General features: G+C 40.3%; 1 protein-coding gene across 2 annotated transcripts in view; it reads right to left on the minus strand.

Annotated features, from left to right (window-relative positions):
- Positions 1–16,765, minus strand: part of LOC131228193 (uncharacterized) — a 97,852-nt gene that overhangs the window by 22,721 nt on the left and 58,366 nt on the right. For both annotated transcript variants that reach the window (XM_058224057.1, XM_058224058.1), the window contains exon 8: positions 686–846. In XM_058224057.1, the coding sequence (XP_058080040.1) occupies positions 686–846 (161 nt within the window). The remainder of the gene's footprint in view (positions 1–685; positions 847–16,765) is intronic.

Consider the following 16,765-nt stretch of genomic DNA (forward strand, 5'->3'; position numbering starts at 1 on the left):
TGGAAAAATAGCCCACAATGGCCCATTACAGGGCTGATACATTTTTATTTTTTTAAGAAAAAGGAGGGGGGAATGGCCTTTATGGCCACTATCGTAACAGCAACGACACTGCCGTTGCTGTTCCATAGCCATTACCATTACTGAATACCTTGATCTCAATCAATCGATGGATCTCTCTCTCAAATCTTGATGACTGTAGAAATAGGATACATAAAACTGATACCAAATAGTTGTGACAACGCTATGATGATGATGACAAGAATGACAAGTGTTTTTACATGTGTGTGAGGTACCCGGAGCCGGTCAGACAATTCTTTTGCCCATTTAGAAGAATGTGTGTGCGTGTGTGGCATCAAATGAGCAGGGTCACCCCAAATTAGAGCTACCAAGTTCATAGGATGCTGCACTTTGACTTACTGAGCAGTTAGTCTAAAGACCTACACCCCTTTTTATACACAGGAAGCACATGCCAATTTATACAAATAACTGTGGGAACCAAACCCACAAGACAATAAAATAATAACTAACGTCCACAAGACAATAAAATAATAACTAAAGTAAATTAAAAAGCGCTGGAAAAGAAAGGACCGCTAAAGAAACATGCCAAAACAACAGGTTGAAGGCCCCAAAGATAATGCATTTTAAAATCATATAAGAGGGGATGGCAAGGGAAAATAACTTAAACCTGATAGTTTTTGGGATCTCGATGCTCACAATGAAATTGTGATCGCCCCGAACAGAAGGTTTTCTAATGTTTGGAACCCCCATAAGAGGCAACTTTATAATCTCGCCTGGCTGTATCCCCGAAGGAATTTGAAGATCTCTCAATCCCTCAATTGTTTCCACCTGAGATCAATTCAAGCTATCATGTCAATAAATAAATAAATACCAATTTTCTTTACAAATAGGAAATACTTTTAGTTCCTAACCAGAGTCCAAAGAGGTAATGGTAATTCAAAACCAACCTAAAAAACATTACAATCTTCTTTAAGTCATTCTATGTTCACCAATCCAAATGATGTAGAACTAAGCAAACTAACAAAATCGTGAAACATTATCTTTTAATCAGAGCTCCTAAGTTCAGTAGAACACATGCTTCATTTTCAATCATTACTTACTGTGACGCAGGACAGCCCTAATTATGATGCATGCTCTTGGAGATAATTAAACAGCGGAAATAAAAGGAATAAATGATATAAAATTCTAACAGTAATCATCATAACTGAGAAAATCATAAAGGAAATATGCAATGGAGCAGGCCATCACTACAACCATGGAGTATGGAATTCAATTACTACTTAGGTTGGATCCGGCGAGGGATGAGACCTCCCGATCTTGCATGGTCACACCCAATCGATCAATGAAGATCACTAGTCCGAAGAACCAAGAAGTTTCTCGGATTAGGGATTTGAGAATTTGGAGATTTAAGGTTTAGATCGGTTCTCAAGATTTTTGATCGAAAAGGAATTAGCCAAAACTGAAAAATAGAAGAAAGAAAGTTATTACCTTGAGGAAGTTGGAGGGGCACAAGAAGAAATTAGAAGAAGAAGATCAAGGAGAGAGAAGAAGCACCATTAGAGAGAAGAGAGGAAGGAGGCAACCAAATCAATAGTTAAATTCGAGTTTAGGGCTTTACCCCACTTAAATAAGCAAATAAAGACATAAAATTACTAAAATACCCCTAGAATAAGCAAATAAAGATATAAGATTACTAAAAGACCCCTAACTAAGTCAAAAAATGCGCAAATAACATAAGTATGGGAAAGTTTGGACGCTCGGTCTTCTTTCTCCAATCTTCCTTCACATGTGTCTTCCCTAAGTGGGGTCTTCTATATGTCCAATCACATGTGAAAGGTCTTCAGCTCCTCAATAGTCGCCTATCCACAAGGACGACACTTGTGGTTGGCGCTTTCTTCGTTGGTACACCTTGAATGCACTTGTGTCCGCATCAATTCCCCTCGGGTGAGAAAAACTCGACTCCGACGAGTTGAAACTTTTGTAGCGCTCAAGTAGATCTGGATCAATACCCTGCAATGCGTCGCCCAACAGCCACGTAGATTCAGACGATGATTTGTTTTTCCACTTGACAAGATACCTTTGGAAACCTCCATCTCTCGTGGATACTATCTCGTCATCCAAGATTTCCTTAATTGCTTCTTTATGGGTAATGGGTGGAGGAGGGGGTGGAAGGGGTTGGGTAGCAAACTCAGAAAAAGGCCATGAAAGGGACGATGTATCAACAATGGGAGTATGGGCACGGACTAGATCTTCCACATTAAAAGTTGGATTAATGCTCACTTATGTCCTGCGTCTCATGTTGTTCGTCTTTTTTTTGATGGTGTGGTGCGTCTCCATGGGTTACCTAAAACCATAGTGTCTGATCGTGATGTTCGATTTACTAGCTATTTTTGGAAGACACTGTGGCACATTATGGGAACTCGTTTGTAATTTTCTACTGTTATATCACACTAGATATTACAAAAGGTTGGGTCCAACGCGTATCAGGTTGACCTTCCATCTGAAATGAGTATTAATCCAACTTTTAATGTGGAAGATCTAGTCCGTGCCCATACTCCCATTGTTGATACATTGTCCCTTTCATGGCCTTTTTCTGAGTTTGCTACCCAACCCCTTCCACCCCCTCCTCCACCCATTACCCATAAAGAAGCAATTGAGGAAATCTTGGATGACGAGACAGTATCCACGAGAGATGGGGGTTTCCAAAGGTATCTTGTCAAGTGGAAGAACAAACCATCATCTGAATCTACGTGGCTGTCGGGCGACGCATTGCAGGGTATTAATCCAGATCTACTCGAGCGCTATAAAAGTTTCAACTCGTCGGAGTCGAGTTTTTCTCACCCGAGGGGAATTGATGCAGACACAAGCGCATTCAAGGTGTACCAACGAAGAAAGCGCCAACCACAAGTGCCGTCCTTGTGGATAGGCGACTATTGAGGAGCTGAAGACCTTTCACATGTGATTGGACATATAGAAGACCCCACTTAGGGAAGACACATGTGAAGGAAGATTAGAGAAAGAAGACCGAGCGCTCAAACTTTCCCATACTTATGTTATTTGCGTGTTTTTGACTTAGTTAGGGGTCTTTTAGTAATTTTATGTCTTTATTTGCTTATTCTAGGGGTATTTTAGTAATTTTATGTCTTTATTTGCTTATTTAAGTGGGCTAAAGCCCTAAACACGAATTTTTAACTATTGATTAATGAAAAGCAAACCCTTTGGTTGCCTCCTTCCTCTCTTCTCTCTAATGGTGCTTCTTCTCTCCCCTTGATCTTTTTCTTCTAATTTCTTCTTGTGCCCCTCCAACTTCCTCAAGGTAATAACTTTCTTCCTTCTATTTTTCAGTTTTGGCTAATTCTTCTTCGATCAAAATCTTGAGAACCGATCTAAACCCTAAATCCCCAAATTCTTAAATCCCTAATCCGAGAAACTTCTTGGTTCTTCGGACTAGTGATCTTCATTGATCAATTGGGTGTGACCATGCAAGATCGGGAGGTCTCATCCCTCGCCGGATCCAACCTAAGTAGTAATTGAATTCCATACTCCATGGTTGTAGTGATGGCCCGCTCCATTGCATGTTTCCTTTATGATTTTCTCAGTTATGATGATTACTGTTAGAATTTTAGATCATTTATTCCTTTTATTTCCGCTGTTTAATTATCTCCATGAGCATGCATCATAATTAGGACTGTCCTGCATCAAATTATCTGACGTCTTCGAACATGGGAGGAAATGCGCCATTTTAGAAAAACGGTCCACAACGACAAAAACAGAATCGTGCTTTTTTATAGTCTTGGGAAGCCCGAGCACGAAGTCCATACTAATGTCCTGCCACGGAGCATGTGGCACTGGCAATGGCGTGTACAGCCAAGTATTTTGCTTTCTTTGTTTTGCCAGCTAACATGTTCGACACTGCCCTAAAACTTTGGCTACGTCTCGCTTGAGGCTTGGCCAATAGAAACGATCTTCCATGAGGGCAATGGTCTTATCACGACCAAAATGGCCAGCTATCCCTCCTGAATGAAGCTCCCAGATGAGGAATTCACGAAGGGACATACGGGGAATACAAAGTCTCTCCCTTGAAAAGAAAGCCATCTTTAAGAACATATTCACCCATAATATGCTGTTAACTAGAGAGCGACGCGTAAGTACCCCCAAAATCAGGACATATAGGGTATTCATCTTTCAGTTGCTCAAATCCGACTACCTCTACACTCAAGGAGTTGAGCAACGCCACTCTCCTACTAAGGGCATCCGCTAGTTTGTTTTCAACTCCGGCCTTGTGTTTCAAAACAAACGAATATTCCTGAAGAAACGATACCCACTTGGCATGCCTTGGGTTGAGTTTCTTCTGAGAATGCAAATATCTCAAAGCCTCATGGTCAGAAATTAAAACGAATTCTTGCGGTAGGAGGTAGTGTCGCCAATGTCTCAGGGATTGCACTACCGCATAAAATTCTTTGTCGTAAGTGGAGTATTTTTGTTTTGCCTCATTCAGTTTCTCACTGAAATAGGCCACTGGGTGTCCTTCTTGACTCAACACTCCACCTATACCGACACCAGACGCATCGCACGCCACTACAAAGACTGTAGAAAAGTCAGGTAGACGCATGACAGGAGCTTCCACCATCTTGCCCTTAATTTCTTTAAAAGCCTTGATGGCGGCTTTAGACCACACGAACTCTCCCTTTTTCATGCACTCAGTAATGGGAGCCATGATCGTGCTAAAAACCTTAATGAACCGACGATAAAAAGTTGCTAGGCAGTGAAAACTTCGCACCTCATGAATGTTCCTTGGTTCTGGCCACTCAACTATGGCCCTGACTTTTTCAGGGTCTGCGCGCATCCCTTCAGATGACACTATAAATCCTAAGAACACAACTTAGTTAGACATGAATGCACATTTCTTAAGATTAGCGTACAACATTTCCTTCCTAAGGACACTATAGACCTTCTTTAAATGTTCAAGGTGTGATTCCTTAGTGGTACTATAAATAAGAATATCGTCAAAGTACACCACTAGGAATTTTTCCATGAACGGCCTCAAAGTTTGTGTCATCACCCGCATGAAAGTACTTGGTGCGTTAGTCAAGCCGAAGGGCATGACCAACCACTCATACAACCCATATTTCGTCTTAAACGCCGTCTTCCACTCATCTCCTGGGCGTATACGAATTTGGTGATATCCACTCTTGAGGTCTATCTTAGAGAATATAGTGGACCTGGCCATCATGTCAAGCATATCATCAAGTCTAGGTATAGGGAACCTATACTTGACAGTAATTTTGTTTATGGCATGGCTGTCCACACACATGCGCCACGTGCCGTCTTTCTTTGGCGTCAACAATGCAGGCACGACACACGGGCTCATACTCTCTTAGATGAAACCCTTTTGCAGAAGCTCATCAATTTGCTTCTTCAACTCTGCATGCGCTGCAGGGTTCATCCTGTAGTGAGGAAGGTTCAGTAGAGTAGACCCTGGGACAAGATCAATGGCATGCTGTATGTCCCTCATAGGTGGCAACTCATTCGGTAAGTCTTCAGGAAATACATCACTGTATTCCTTCAGGACCGAGGTCACCTCACAGGGCAACTCTGATGGAACCTCAGGTGTAATTTCTCTAGCCACAAGGGCATACACCATAGAATCCTCCTTAGCCTCTTTTTCAAACTCTCTTGCGCTGATTATATGTAAAGACTTAGGTTTGGACTTCCCCATTTCTCTATGCTCACTTGCCTTCTCATCCTTCTTCTTCTCTAGTGTATTCTCAGGTGGCATGGGATTAAGTTTGATCTTTTTACCATTATACATAAAAGTACACGCATTCGAACGGCCAAAGATCGTGACATCATTATCGAATAGCCACGGTCTACCTAGGATAACATGTCCCACATCCATAGGTAAAACATCACACCACAGGGACTCTTTGTATGACCCAAACTCGATGGGTACTAGACATTGCTGGGTAATAGGTAGGGATGTCTTGTCAACCCAAGAAACTTTATACGGGTTTGGATGAGGTGTGGATTTCAGTTTTAAGCGATCTAAGGTGCTAGTGGAAATCACATTCTGACAACTTCCACTGTCCACTATCACCTTACAATTCTTTTCACCACACTTGGCAATAGTGTAGAAGATAGTGCTTCGACGCCAGTCAGCACTACTTCTAGACTAAGCTAACACACGCCTGACTACTGCAAGCGTTGCTTCTCCATCCACTTCTTCATCAGTAAGTCCTCCTTCAGGGTGATACTCTTCAACTTTATAATCACCCTGGTCATCTCCACCCTCGTGGGACTCGCCTATAACTAAGGCTCTCCCACGGCTCTTCGTAGGACACTGATTAGACATGTGGCCAAGGTTGCCACACTCATAGCACCTCACTTGGCTCATGTTGCTAGGACCGGCACCAAGAACTCCTTTGCCCTTGTCCTCCCTAGGCCTAGGCGGAATGGTCGCCTGTGCCCTAGGTTGATTACCAATATTAGGTCTAGTTCCTTGGGAACTAGATCTAGCATTGGAGTCTCGGGACTCAAAACGACGAACGACAGGAGCCTTCAGATACTGCTCTAACTCCTGCACGACTTGATATGCTTCATCTAAGTCCGTTAAGGGCCTAGTAATAAGCTCGCGCTGAAGATCCGCACAAAGGCCCGTCTTAAAACGCGAGAGCGTTACTAGAGGGTCTTCTCGGATATCACATCGCATCACATACTCTTCAAATTTAGCGATGTAGTCAGCGGCAGGCATTGACCCTTGGCGTAAGGATTGCCATTGGTCAAGGAGCTTTTGACGATATGAGAGAGGAAGATACTTCTCCTTCAACTTTTCTTTCATCTCATACCAATGTGTGATAGGGGCTCTACCAACTCTCTCTACCCTACGCTCGGTGTTGGTCCAGAAGAGCTTGGCTTGACCCACAAGCTTCATCTTAGCAAACCGCATTTGACGGTTTTCTGACATGCCATACCATTCAAAGTAGTGGTCCATGTCAGCAACCCAATCAAGAAATGCCTTGGGATCCAAGCGCCCATCAAAACTCGGGGCCTCAACTCTCACACTCTTCATCGTATGCTCATCTGGATCATAACGGTCTTGATGACCACATGTGGCTCGTGCCTCTCGCACCACACCACGACCGTTACCACGATCTCTATCCTCACTACCACCACGTGTGACAGCACGTTCTTCAATGATTCCTTCCACTTGGGAGTGCGCATCTTCCCCCACAGCAGGGTTTTCCTTTTGGGACGCCTCTAGTTGCTCCACTTTAGTCATGGTGGTGGTAATTTGGTTCTCAAGACGGGCAAAATCACGCCTTTGACCCGCTTCTAGGGCGGTTATCTTTTGTATCAATTGAGCAAGTTGCTCAGATAACTGCTCGTTATTCATGGTAAGTTGAAGTCCGAAACCTCTACCTCTTCTCGTGGGCATACAATGAAGACTTGAACCAAACTCTACCTAACTAGACTACTAGGTGTTATAACTTTCAAGATGAATGCGATGAATGCAAAACTACTATGAACTGACACAATTAAGTTGAAACAGGAAACAACTCAAATCTGAAAATTTTCCAGATTAGGAACTTTCTAAAATTGGAAAGTTTCTAAAATTGAAAACTTTCTAAACCTGAAACTTTCCTAAGTTAAACCTAAAAATCAAAACCCTAATTTGATAACTCGATCTAGACAAAAACCATGCAAGCCTAGGCTTTGATACCAAATTTGACGCAGGACAGCCCTAATTATGATGCATGCTCATGGAAATAATTAAACAGCGGAAATAAAAGGAATAAATGATATAAAATTCTAACAGTAATCATCATAACTGAGAAAATCATAAAGGAAACATGCAATGGAGCGGGCCATTACTACAACCATGGAGTATGGAATTCAATTACTACTTAGGTTGGATCCGGCGAGGGATGAGACCTCTCGATCTTGCATGGTCACACCCAATCGATCAATGAAGATCACTAGTCCGAAGAACCAAGAAGTTTCTCAGATTAGGGATTTGAGAATTTGGGGATTTAGGGTTTAGATCGGTTCTCAAGATTTTTGATCGAAGAGGAATTAGCCAAAACTGAAAAATAGAAGAAAGAAAGTTATTACCTTGAGGAAGTTGGAGGGGCACAAGAAGAAATTAGAAGAAGAAGATCAAGGGGAGAGAAGAAGCACCATTAGAGAGAAGAGAGGAAGGAGGCAGCCAAAGGGTTTGCTTTTCATTAATCAATAGTTAAATTCGAGTTTAGGGCTTTACCCCACTTAAATAAGCAAATAAAGATATAAAATTACTAAAATACCCCTAGGATAAGCAAATAAAGATATAAGATTACTAAAAGACCCCTAACTAAGTCAAAAAACGCGCAAATAACATAAGTATGGGAAAGTTTGGGCGCTCGGTCTTCTTTCTCCAATCTTCCTTCACATGTGTCTTCCCTAAGTGGGGTCTTCTATATGTCCAATCACATGAGAAAGGTCTTCAACTCTTCAATAGTCGCCTATCCACAAGGACGACACTTGTGGTTGGCGCTTTCTTCGTTGGTACACCTTGAATGCACTTGTGTCCGCATCATACTGCCTTCCAGGATTGGCGCAGAGATAAAAACAAGGAACTATTAGATTCCTTTACATTGTATTGTTTATGCTTAAGACTACACTTAGGGAAGTTTTTAGGTGTCAACGGATTACATGCTATTCCGTTTGGCTTTTAAGTGGTCATCAGTAATCTTTTTACAGGTAAACAGATTATGTGTTTGGCTAACTTGTAAAGTGTTTATAATGGATAAAGTAGGTATTCATACAGCCCCTGTAATCCGATTACCTGTAATCCCTTTAGAACTTAAGGATTTTACAGGCATCCAAACAGCCCCTGATCAGTATTTCTTTCTGATATATAACCAAGTGGCTCATTCCCACTCCAAGTGGCTATCTTCCATTCTTGAAACTTGGCTTCAAGGACTACAGAATGAATCAATCACATAAGCTTGGCAAATATCATAACACTAAATTGCCTTTTAAGGTAAAAGATCTTACGATCAGCAGCTTTACTGTGATAAGCAAAATTTTTAAAAATCATTGATCAGCTAAAAAGTAAAACAAATGGAAAAAAAAAAGCATTTGTCAAAGATACGGTCATGCAATTGTATAGAAAAGAACAATAAGATAGAGAGATTAAGGAGCTGAATTGCAGCATGATTTCCGAGCCATTCATCAGGTGGGTACCATCATAAAAGAGACCTGGCCCGCAAATCAGGTCAATCTACCTAGGTGGGCTGCACTTAAGGAAAGCAGACATTGGAAATGACCAATGATCTATATTCAACATACAAATGTCGACCACCTAATTCCTAGATCAATCTCATGTTTGAGCTTAATTCCACAAGTAAACCGTGCATAGAGAGATTAGAGAGGTGAATCATAGCAAATGTGCCCATTTGGCAGATGTACAGGAGATCCGAAACATGTAACAAATGGCATCCAACATGAGCAGTATTCGAAATTCAGGATCTTCCTCACATCATGTGGAATACACATGTTTATTGAATATAGGTCATACGTAATGTCCTCTCTAGATGTCAATTTTCTTCATATAAGTGTGGCTAACTTGATGTCTGGATTGGCCTAATTTATGGTCCTAGGAATGTCCATGCTTGGTCACAAATAAAGAATGGCCTGGATCACTCACAAGTGTACAATATTGGCATGTGTACCATGATTCACCTCATCCTAGATCTATCCACAAAGGATCTCATTGTATTACACAGTGACAGGTTTAAAATTCTGAACCCATCAAAAGGCTTCCAAGGGTGTTGGTCCAAAAAATGTCCCCTGTTTCTTATGGACAACATCAAGACTAGGAAGAATATTAATTTCTTAAAAGCTTTTTAGGATACATCAAAATCTTGGACCTTTTTGGTCAATAACAATGAAGCAAACCATTTCTAGTCCCTTACAGAATTACTGATTAATTCAAGAATAAATATGATTACACAATTGAATACCCTCATAATTCGCTCGTTGGACAAAACAGTTGAAAAAACTGGTTTTGTTCCTCACACTGGTAAGGGATGCAAATTTATAACAGTATCTGCCAACAACGTGCCAACAGGCCCCACAATGGTGCTTTTGCTAAGGGGATGTAGGGATTCAAAAAGGGGTGGAAAGAAAGCCTTAAAAGGGAAGATTTTCTCTTTGTAAAGCCTTAAAAGGGAAGATTTTCTCTTTGTTGTGTTTGGATGATGGGATATGAAGGGAAGATTTTCACTTTGTTTGGTTTGAATGATGGGATATTAATGCAGGGGCATTTTCACAACGGGCTTGGGTGGGGTAGCCCGTGGGATGCAGGGATACACTCGGGGTGGGTGACCCATGTGATTTGGGGCCTAAGGGAGAGGTCTCGTGTTCGAGATTCCTCACCAGAGGTGATTAATGCGCATTTCACACCGGACTCGGAGTGGGGTAACTTATGGGATGCGGGGACACACTCAGGGTGGGCGGTCCATGTGATTTGGGGCCCACGAGCCCACGAAGGGGGGGTCGGCCGAGGTCCTAACCCATGAGATGTGGGGCCTGGGCTTTAAGATAAATGGATTAATTCGCCATACTCTAATAGTTTGAGCTTTTAGAGCAAGTGGTTAATTGTCCTGCATCAAATTGGTATCAGAGCGGGAGGTCTCGTATTCGAGACTCCTCACCGAGGTGATTAATGCATGGGCATTTTCACACCGGGCTCGGGTGGGGTAGCCCGTGGGATGCGGGGACACACTCGGGGTGGGTGACCCATGTGATTTGGGGCACAGGGGTGATTAATGCGCATTTCACACCGAGCTCGAGTGGGGTAGCTTGTGGGATGTGAGGACACACTTAGGGTGGGCGGCCCATGTGATTTGGGGCCCACAAACCTACGAGGGGGGTTCGACCGAGGTCCTAACCCATGAGATGTGGGGCCTGGACTATAAGACAAATGGATTAATTCGCCATACTCTAACAATTCGAGCTTTTAGAGCAGGTAGTTAATTATCCTGCATCAAATATGTCAAGAGTTAGTGTTTGGATAATGAGGAACAAGATTAGTGGTCGAAACCTTTTAAAAAATCAAAAATTTAAAAAATTTAAAAAAATTGTTAATATGGAGAGACGTACTTGGCAAGTGTGAACCACCTTCTTTAAAAGAAACATGTTATGGAGGAAAAAGTTTCCAACAAGATACCCTTCCCACCGGTTCCATGAACCCAAATGGAAGAAATGAGATCAGTTATGGAATCCCGTTCCATAAGTGGCTACTTTCACAGAATGAAACAACCCCTTAGATTTACCTTTAGTCCCAAGACCAGCTCAAAACAGTGCAAATAACCTTTAGATTGTCTACTTGAGCAAAGGAAGCATTACACAACACATACCATTTGCAAATAAAAAGCAACAAATGCACACCTCTATATTTCCAACTCTAATGTTGGACAACTAACAAATCTACTCAGCTTAACCAATAATCTACTAAGGTAGAAAATTTCCCAATTATCTTTTTGAGATTGTCACTATGTACAAAGAGGCACCTCAATTTGGAACCTAAGTGTCAAGATATTTGAAAGAGATGACTTGCAGCTTGGAAAAGGTGATATTTGTCCTTTTCTGATAGAATGAGCTTGTTAAGAGCACTCTATCCAATATGCTAGTGTACCTTTTGTGACTGTCCAAAATCTCTGTCCATTCTCTAAGAGCTCAAAAAGTTCAAAGGGATTTCCTTTGGTAGGGAAGGGGTGACAAACACATTCATTACTAAGATGGAAGGATGATGAGAAAACCAAGTAGGAAGGCAGTTTAGGGGTGGGAAGGATTAGAGAACGAAAGTGACTCCTAAGCAAGTGGTCGTGGCGGTTTAGGGAAGAGCCCAATGCACTTTGTAGCAGTGTTCGTAGTATCGGTATTGTTATTTGTAGTATCGGTATTGTTAGAAGTATCATTCGTTAGGGATACGGAAACATGTATCAATATCTCCAATATTATCATTGATGCCCAGAAATGTATCACTAATTAAAGGAAACATTGAGGAAACATGGGGGAAACGGTTGGATTTTTCAGTGAAACTTCAGGAGATGCTAAAATACAGATTTATTTAGGAACAAAAAAAATTGCAACAAGGATGCATACATAATAAGTTTTCATTTAATGGGGGCCTAGAAGCATGTATTGTAGTAAGAAATCAATGCAACAATAATCAAAATGAGTTCATTTTATACTAATGATATCATTAGAAACACAATAATCACTTACAATTGTTTCTAAATCAAAGAAAAAGTCATACTTCCATCCATCCATGCATGCATGCATATATACATACATCCATACGCGTCTATCCATCCATCCATAAATTAAAATATCCATACACTAATACATTCATCAATCCATCCATCATGCATGTGTAAATACAAACATGCATCCATACATGTCTATCCATCCATCCATCCATACAGCCATAATACATACATTAATACATCCATCCGCACATACAGAAATACATCCATCCATCCATGCATTCAAACATGCATCCATCCATCCACGCATATATACATACATACATGCATACATGATCCATCCAACCATCCATCCAACCAACCATCCACCCATCCAACCAACCAACCATCCATCCACATACATACATACAACCATACATGTCTATCTAGCCATCCATGTATACAAACATGCATCTAAGATCCATCCATACATGAGTAACACATCCATCCATAACACACTATTTATCCATCCATCAATGCACACATCCACACATACATATCATACATCCATACCACGCATACATAATTATGAAATAAAATAATTGTTTCTAAAAGTAAACTGATTTTTTTTTAACTCCAAAAAATATATTTTTATTGAAAAATGCAACAGATCACTCGTCAACTTCCATCCATAAAAAGAAAATAGTAATAAGTTTTTCATGAAACAAAGTCATTATGATAATAAAAAAAAATGGATTTTATTTTTATTTATTATTTTTTTTTTTTTTGCATTTATAAAGTTTTAAATAATTAAAAAAATCCAGAAATTAAAGAGTGGTCAAAATCCACTCCCCAACCAAATCTTTAAAAATAATAATAATCATAAAATAAAATAAAATTTCTAATTTTTACATATTTAAGCATGTTTTCCCCCCTTTCCAAAATTTCCATCAAATTGAGGGATTTAATTATGAAAATGGAAGAGTGGTTGAATTCCACTCCCCAACTAGATCCCCAATTTATTTATTTTTTAAGGCTAATTTTTATTCTTTTATTTTTGCAAATTTACTCACGTTTTCCCCATTTCCAAAAATTTTCCCCAAATTGAGGGCTTTGATTCATGAAAATGGAAGATGAGTGGTCAAAATCGACTTCCCACAAATCCCCAAATTTTTAAAACAAATTTTCTTGTTTTTTTCTTCTTTTGAGTTTCTTTATTCCTTTCTTGAGTCCAGCCTACCAAGCTTTTAATCTACGATTTCTCCCCCAAATGTGAGGCTCGATCCACAAGGAAGGAAGATGAGTTACCAAAATCCACCGGCCCACTCCAATATGAAAAGTTTCAAAGAAAACAAATGGATTTTCTTACTCTCTCTTTTTTTTTCCCTGAATTTCATACTATTTACGCACAAGGGGCTTCAACTTATATCGGCGATAATATCACCAATACAATAGGACCCTGGAATTTATACAAAGGTGATTTATGGGTGATATTTTTGAAATATTGATAACTTAGCATCAAAATTCCCAGATAAATTTGCATAGCAACCACAATGATGGTTATATTCTTGATTCTTGAGCAGAGAGAGGCAGCAAGTTGGTTTGAACAATGCCAAAGTGGTGTGTCAAAGATTAGGTGTTTGCATGGACAATGGCATCATCATAAGCCTTATCCCAACTAATTGTGGATGGCTTGTGGACAATGACACTTGATAAAATCTTCATTGTAGACCACCTTAAGAGCAAAAAACAAAGGATCCCTAGGCATTTGTTGTGTGTGCACAGAAGATGAAAGAAACCATGCATCGCTTATTTATCCATTGGGACATAGCAAGATGTATCCAGGGCACCTTTTCATATACAAATCGATGTTCCAAGTTACCAAAGTTGGGGGATGGGTTCTTTGGTGATTAATCCATTGTGTGTTATATGGGTGATTTGGATGGATTGGAAGGATCGCATTTTTATGACACAGGCAATCCTGTGCCAAAGATTGATAAAAAGATAACAGGTAGTCTAATTAAATGGGTGCTTCTAGATCCATTAAATAAATAAATAAATAACAGTGCTTGTATAAAAGAATCTTAGGGGATCCCAATGTTAGATATGCTAAGTTGTTAGCATGAAGCGATCAATAGCAGCCCAGGGAGAGAGCAAATCATTGTGAGATGGAAGAAACCACTGGACAGGCGTTTGGAAGATAAATTTTGATGGATCTTTCACAGGAAACCCCGAAAATGTGGAGTTCGAGTTGTCCTAAGAAAAGACAAGGGCCTGGTCATATGTGTTTCTTTGTCCAGCTGGTTAAGAAAGCCATCCATAGCCGAAGCTAAGGCTTCTTGGTTAAGCCTTGTGTATCTTTTCTAATCATTTCCCTAGGTTGCTGATTGTGGAAGTTGACACACAAAATGTCATTTCATGAGATAACTCTAACTACTCCAAGCCTTGCAAGCAGATTTTTTTTTTTAATTTTTTTTTTCAAAGAGATTCGAGATCTCACCACCAAGTTAAACATCTCGTTTTCCTTGTTGGTAGAGAGGCAAGTGATGTAGTCAAGGTATTCCGTAAGGGCCTGTTTGAATTTTCAATTCAGTGGTAAATACCAGGTAAATGGGTAATAATTATTTCACCTGATATTTACAGCACTGTTCCCAATGCTTGATTTGACCGGCTGCTCTTTACACACAAAAACCGAGAAGGCCACAAAATATTCGTGGGTCCCACCGTGATGCATGTTGATTATCCACACCGTTCATCCATTATGCCAGTTGAATTTATGACATGAGCCAAACAATGAGGCATATCCAAAGCTCAAGTGGACCATGCCATGGGAAAAAGGAAATCGAACATTTACAATTAAAAACCTCTTGAGGCCACTATTTCGTTTGTTGTGGGCCACTTGAGTGTTGGATTTGCCTCATTTTTTGGATCATGCCTCAAAATATTTTGGTAAAATGGATGGACGGAAGGGATATATAATACACATCACATTGGGGTCCACAAATTTAAATTAACTCTTTTGAACCGATTTCCAAGACAGAAGTTCGTTTGAAAATCAAACGGGTGAAATGGTAATAATTACCCATTTACAGGGGTAATTACACAAACTCTCAAAAATCAAACAGGCGCTAATGGTAACAGTGGCCGTAACAGCCACCACCGTTACCTTTACAATATGGGTTGTACTTGTTACAGCAGTTAAAGTCTATCTTATTATTATTACTATTATTTATTGAAAGAAAACTTGAAAAAACTTGTATCGGCCCTGTAATGGACTGTTACAGGACCATTATGGGGCTGTTACGGGGAGCTTAATAGGCCATTACAGGGGCTGTAACGGCTGTTACAGGTCATTTTTTCCATAACGGCTGTTATGACGCTGTAACGTGTAATAGTTGCCACAGTTACCTTTATGTAACGGCCTTTACGGCCGTTACGACACATGATGTTGTTGGCCGCAAGGCCCTTTGCATTTGGAATTCATTCCCACTTTGATTTTTTTCTCTAATGGAACTTTTCGTCAGCAATCATCATTAAAAAGGAATGTCAAATGCACAGCCAGTAATCAAACCTTTACAAGATCATCAGAATTCTTGTATCAACTATCAAGTCTAGATGACTGATGAAAAAATATGTGTAAAGGCAATCCTAAATAGCTAGGAAAAGGCTGGGATGATGATTATAATTGGTAACAGATCCATATCCACAAGCAAAGATATACAACAAGTGATAACTTGCTTGCCTTGTCCTCCTTACAACACATAAATCTAGTTAGGGCCTATTTGGATTTGTTGAAATATAAGTTAAGGAAACATCATTTCCATGAAAATAACATTTCCATTGTTTGTTTTTGTAAATTTATTGGAAATGTCATTTTCATTTCCATCTCATTTTCTGAAAAATGCCCCTTTTTGTTTCCTGGCCTAGACTTGAGAAACGTCCTTTTGAAGAAATTGAGGGAAATGAGAAGAAATGATCTGTCTATAAAATGCCCCTATATGGGAGTCACACGTGCCATCACTCACCTTCTAAGTTCCCACATGCAACCATCCATCTTCAAATGCCCCACATGTGCCAATGCGCAAACATTGGCTGCATGTGCCGACATCCATCTTAAAGCACCACACATCTCATTGGGCCACGTGTACAACATGTGCCATCACCCATCTTTTAGTGACCCATGTTTCAATGTGCCACACACCTCAATGTGCCATGTGCAACATGTGCCACTCTCATCTTCAAATGCCCTACATGTGCCACATGTGCCACATGGTTATTGTTGATCTTTAAGCACTTCACGTGTGACATGCGCTAATGTTATACAACATGTGCCCCCAACCACCTTAAAATGCCCCACAAGTGCCAATGTGCCATGATCCATCTTATAGCACCATACACCTACTAACATTGATCCATGACAGTCTAAACTAGAATGCATGTGTGAGCACAGAAATTATCCAGCAAAATAAACTTAGCAAATCAATTGAAATATTCAACATTCCACATCATAGTAA

Source organism: Magnolia sinica, chromosome 15 (assembly GCF_029962835.1).
Source record: "Magnolia sinica isolate HGM2019 chromosome 15, MsV1, whole genome shotgun sequence".
Taxonomy (NCBI): Eukaryota; Viridiplantae; Streptophyta; class Magnoliopsida; order Magnoliales; family Magnoliaceae; genus Magnolia; species Magnolia sinica.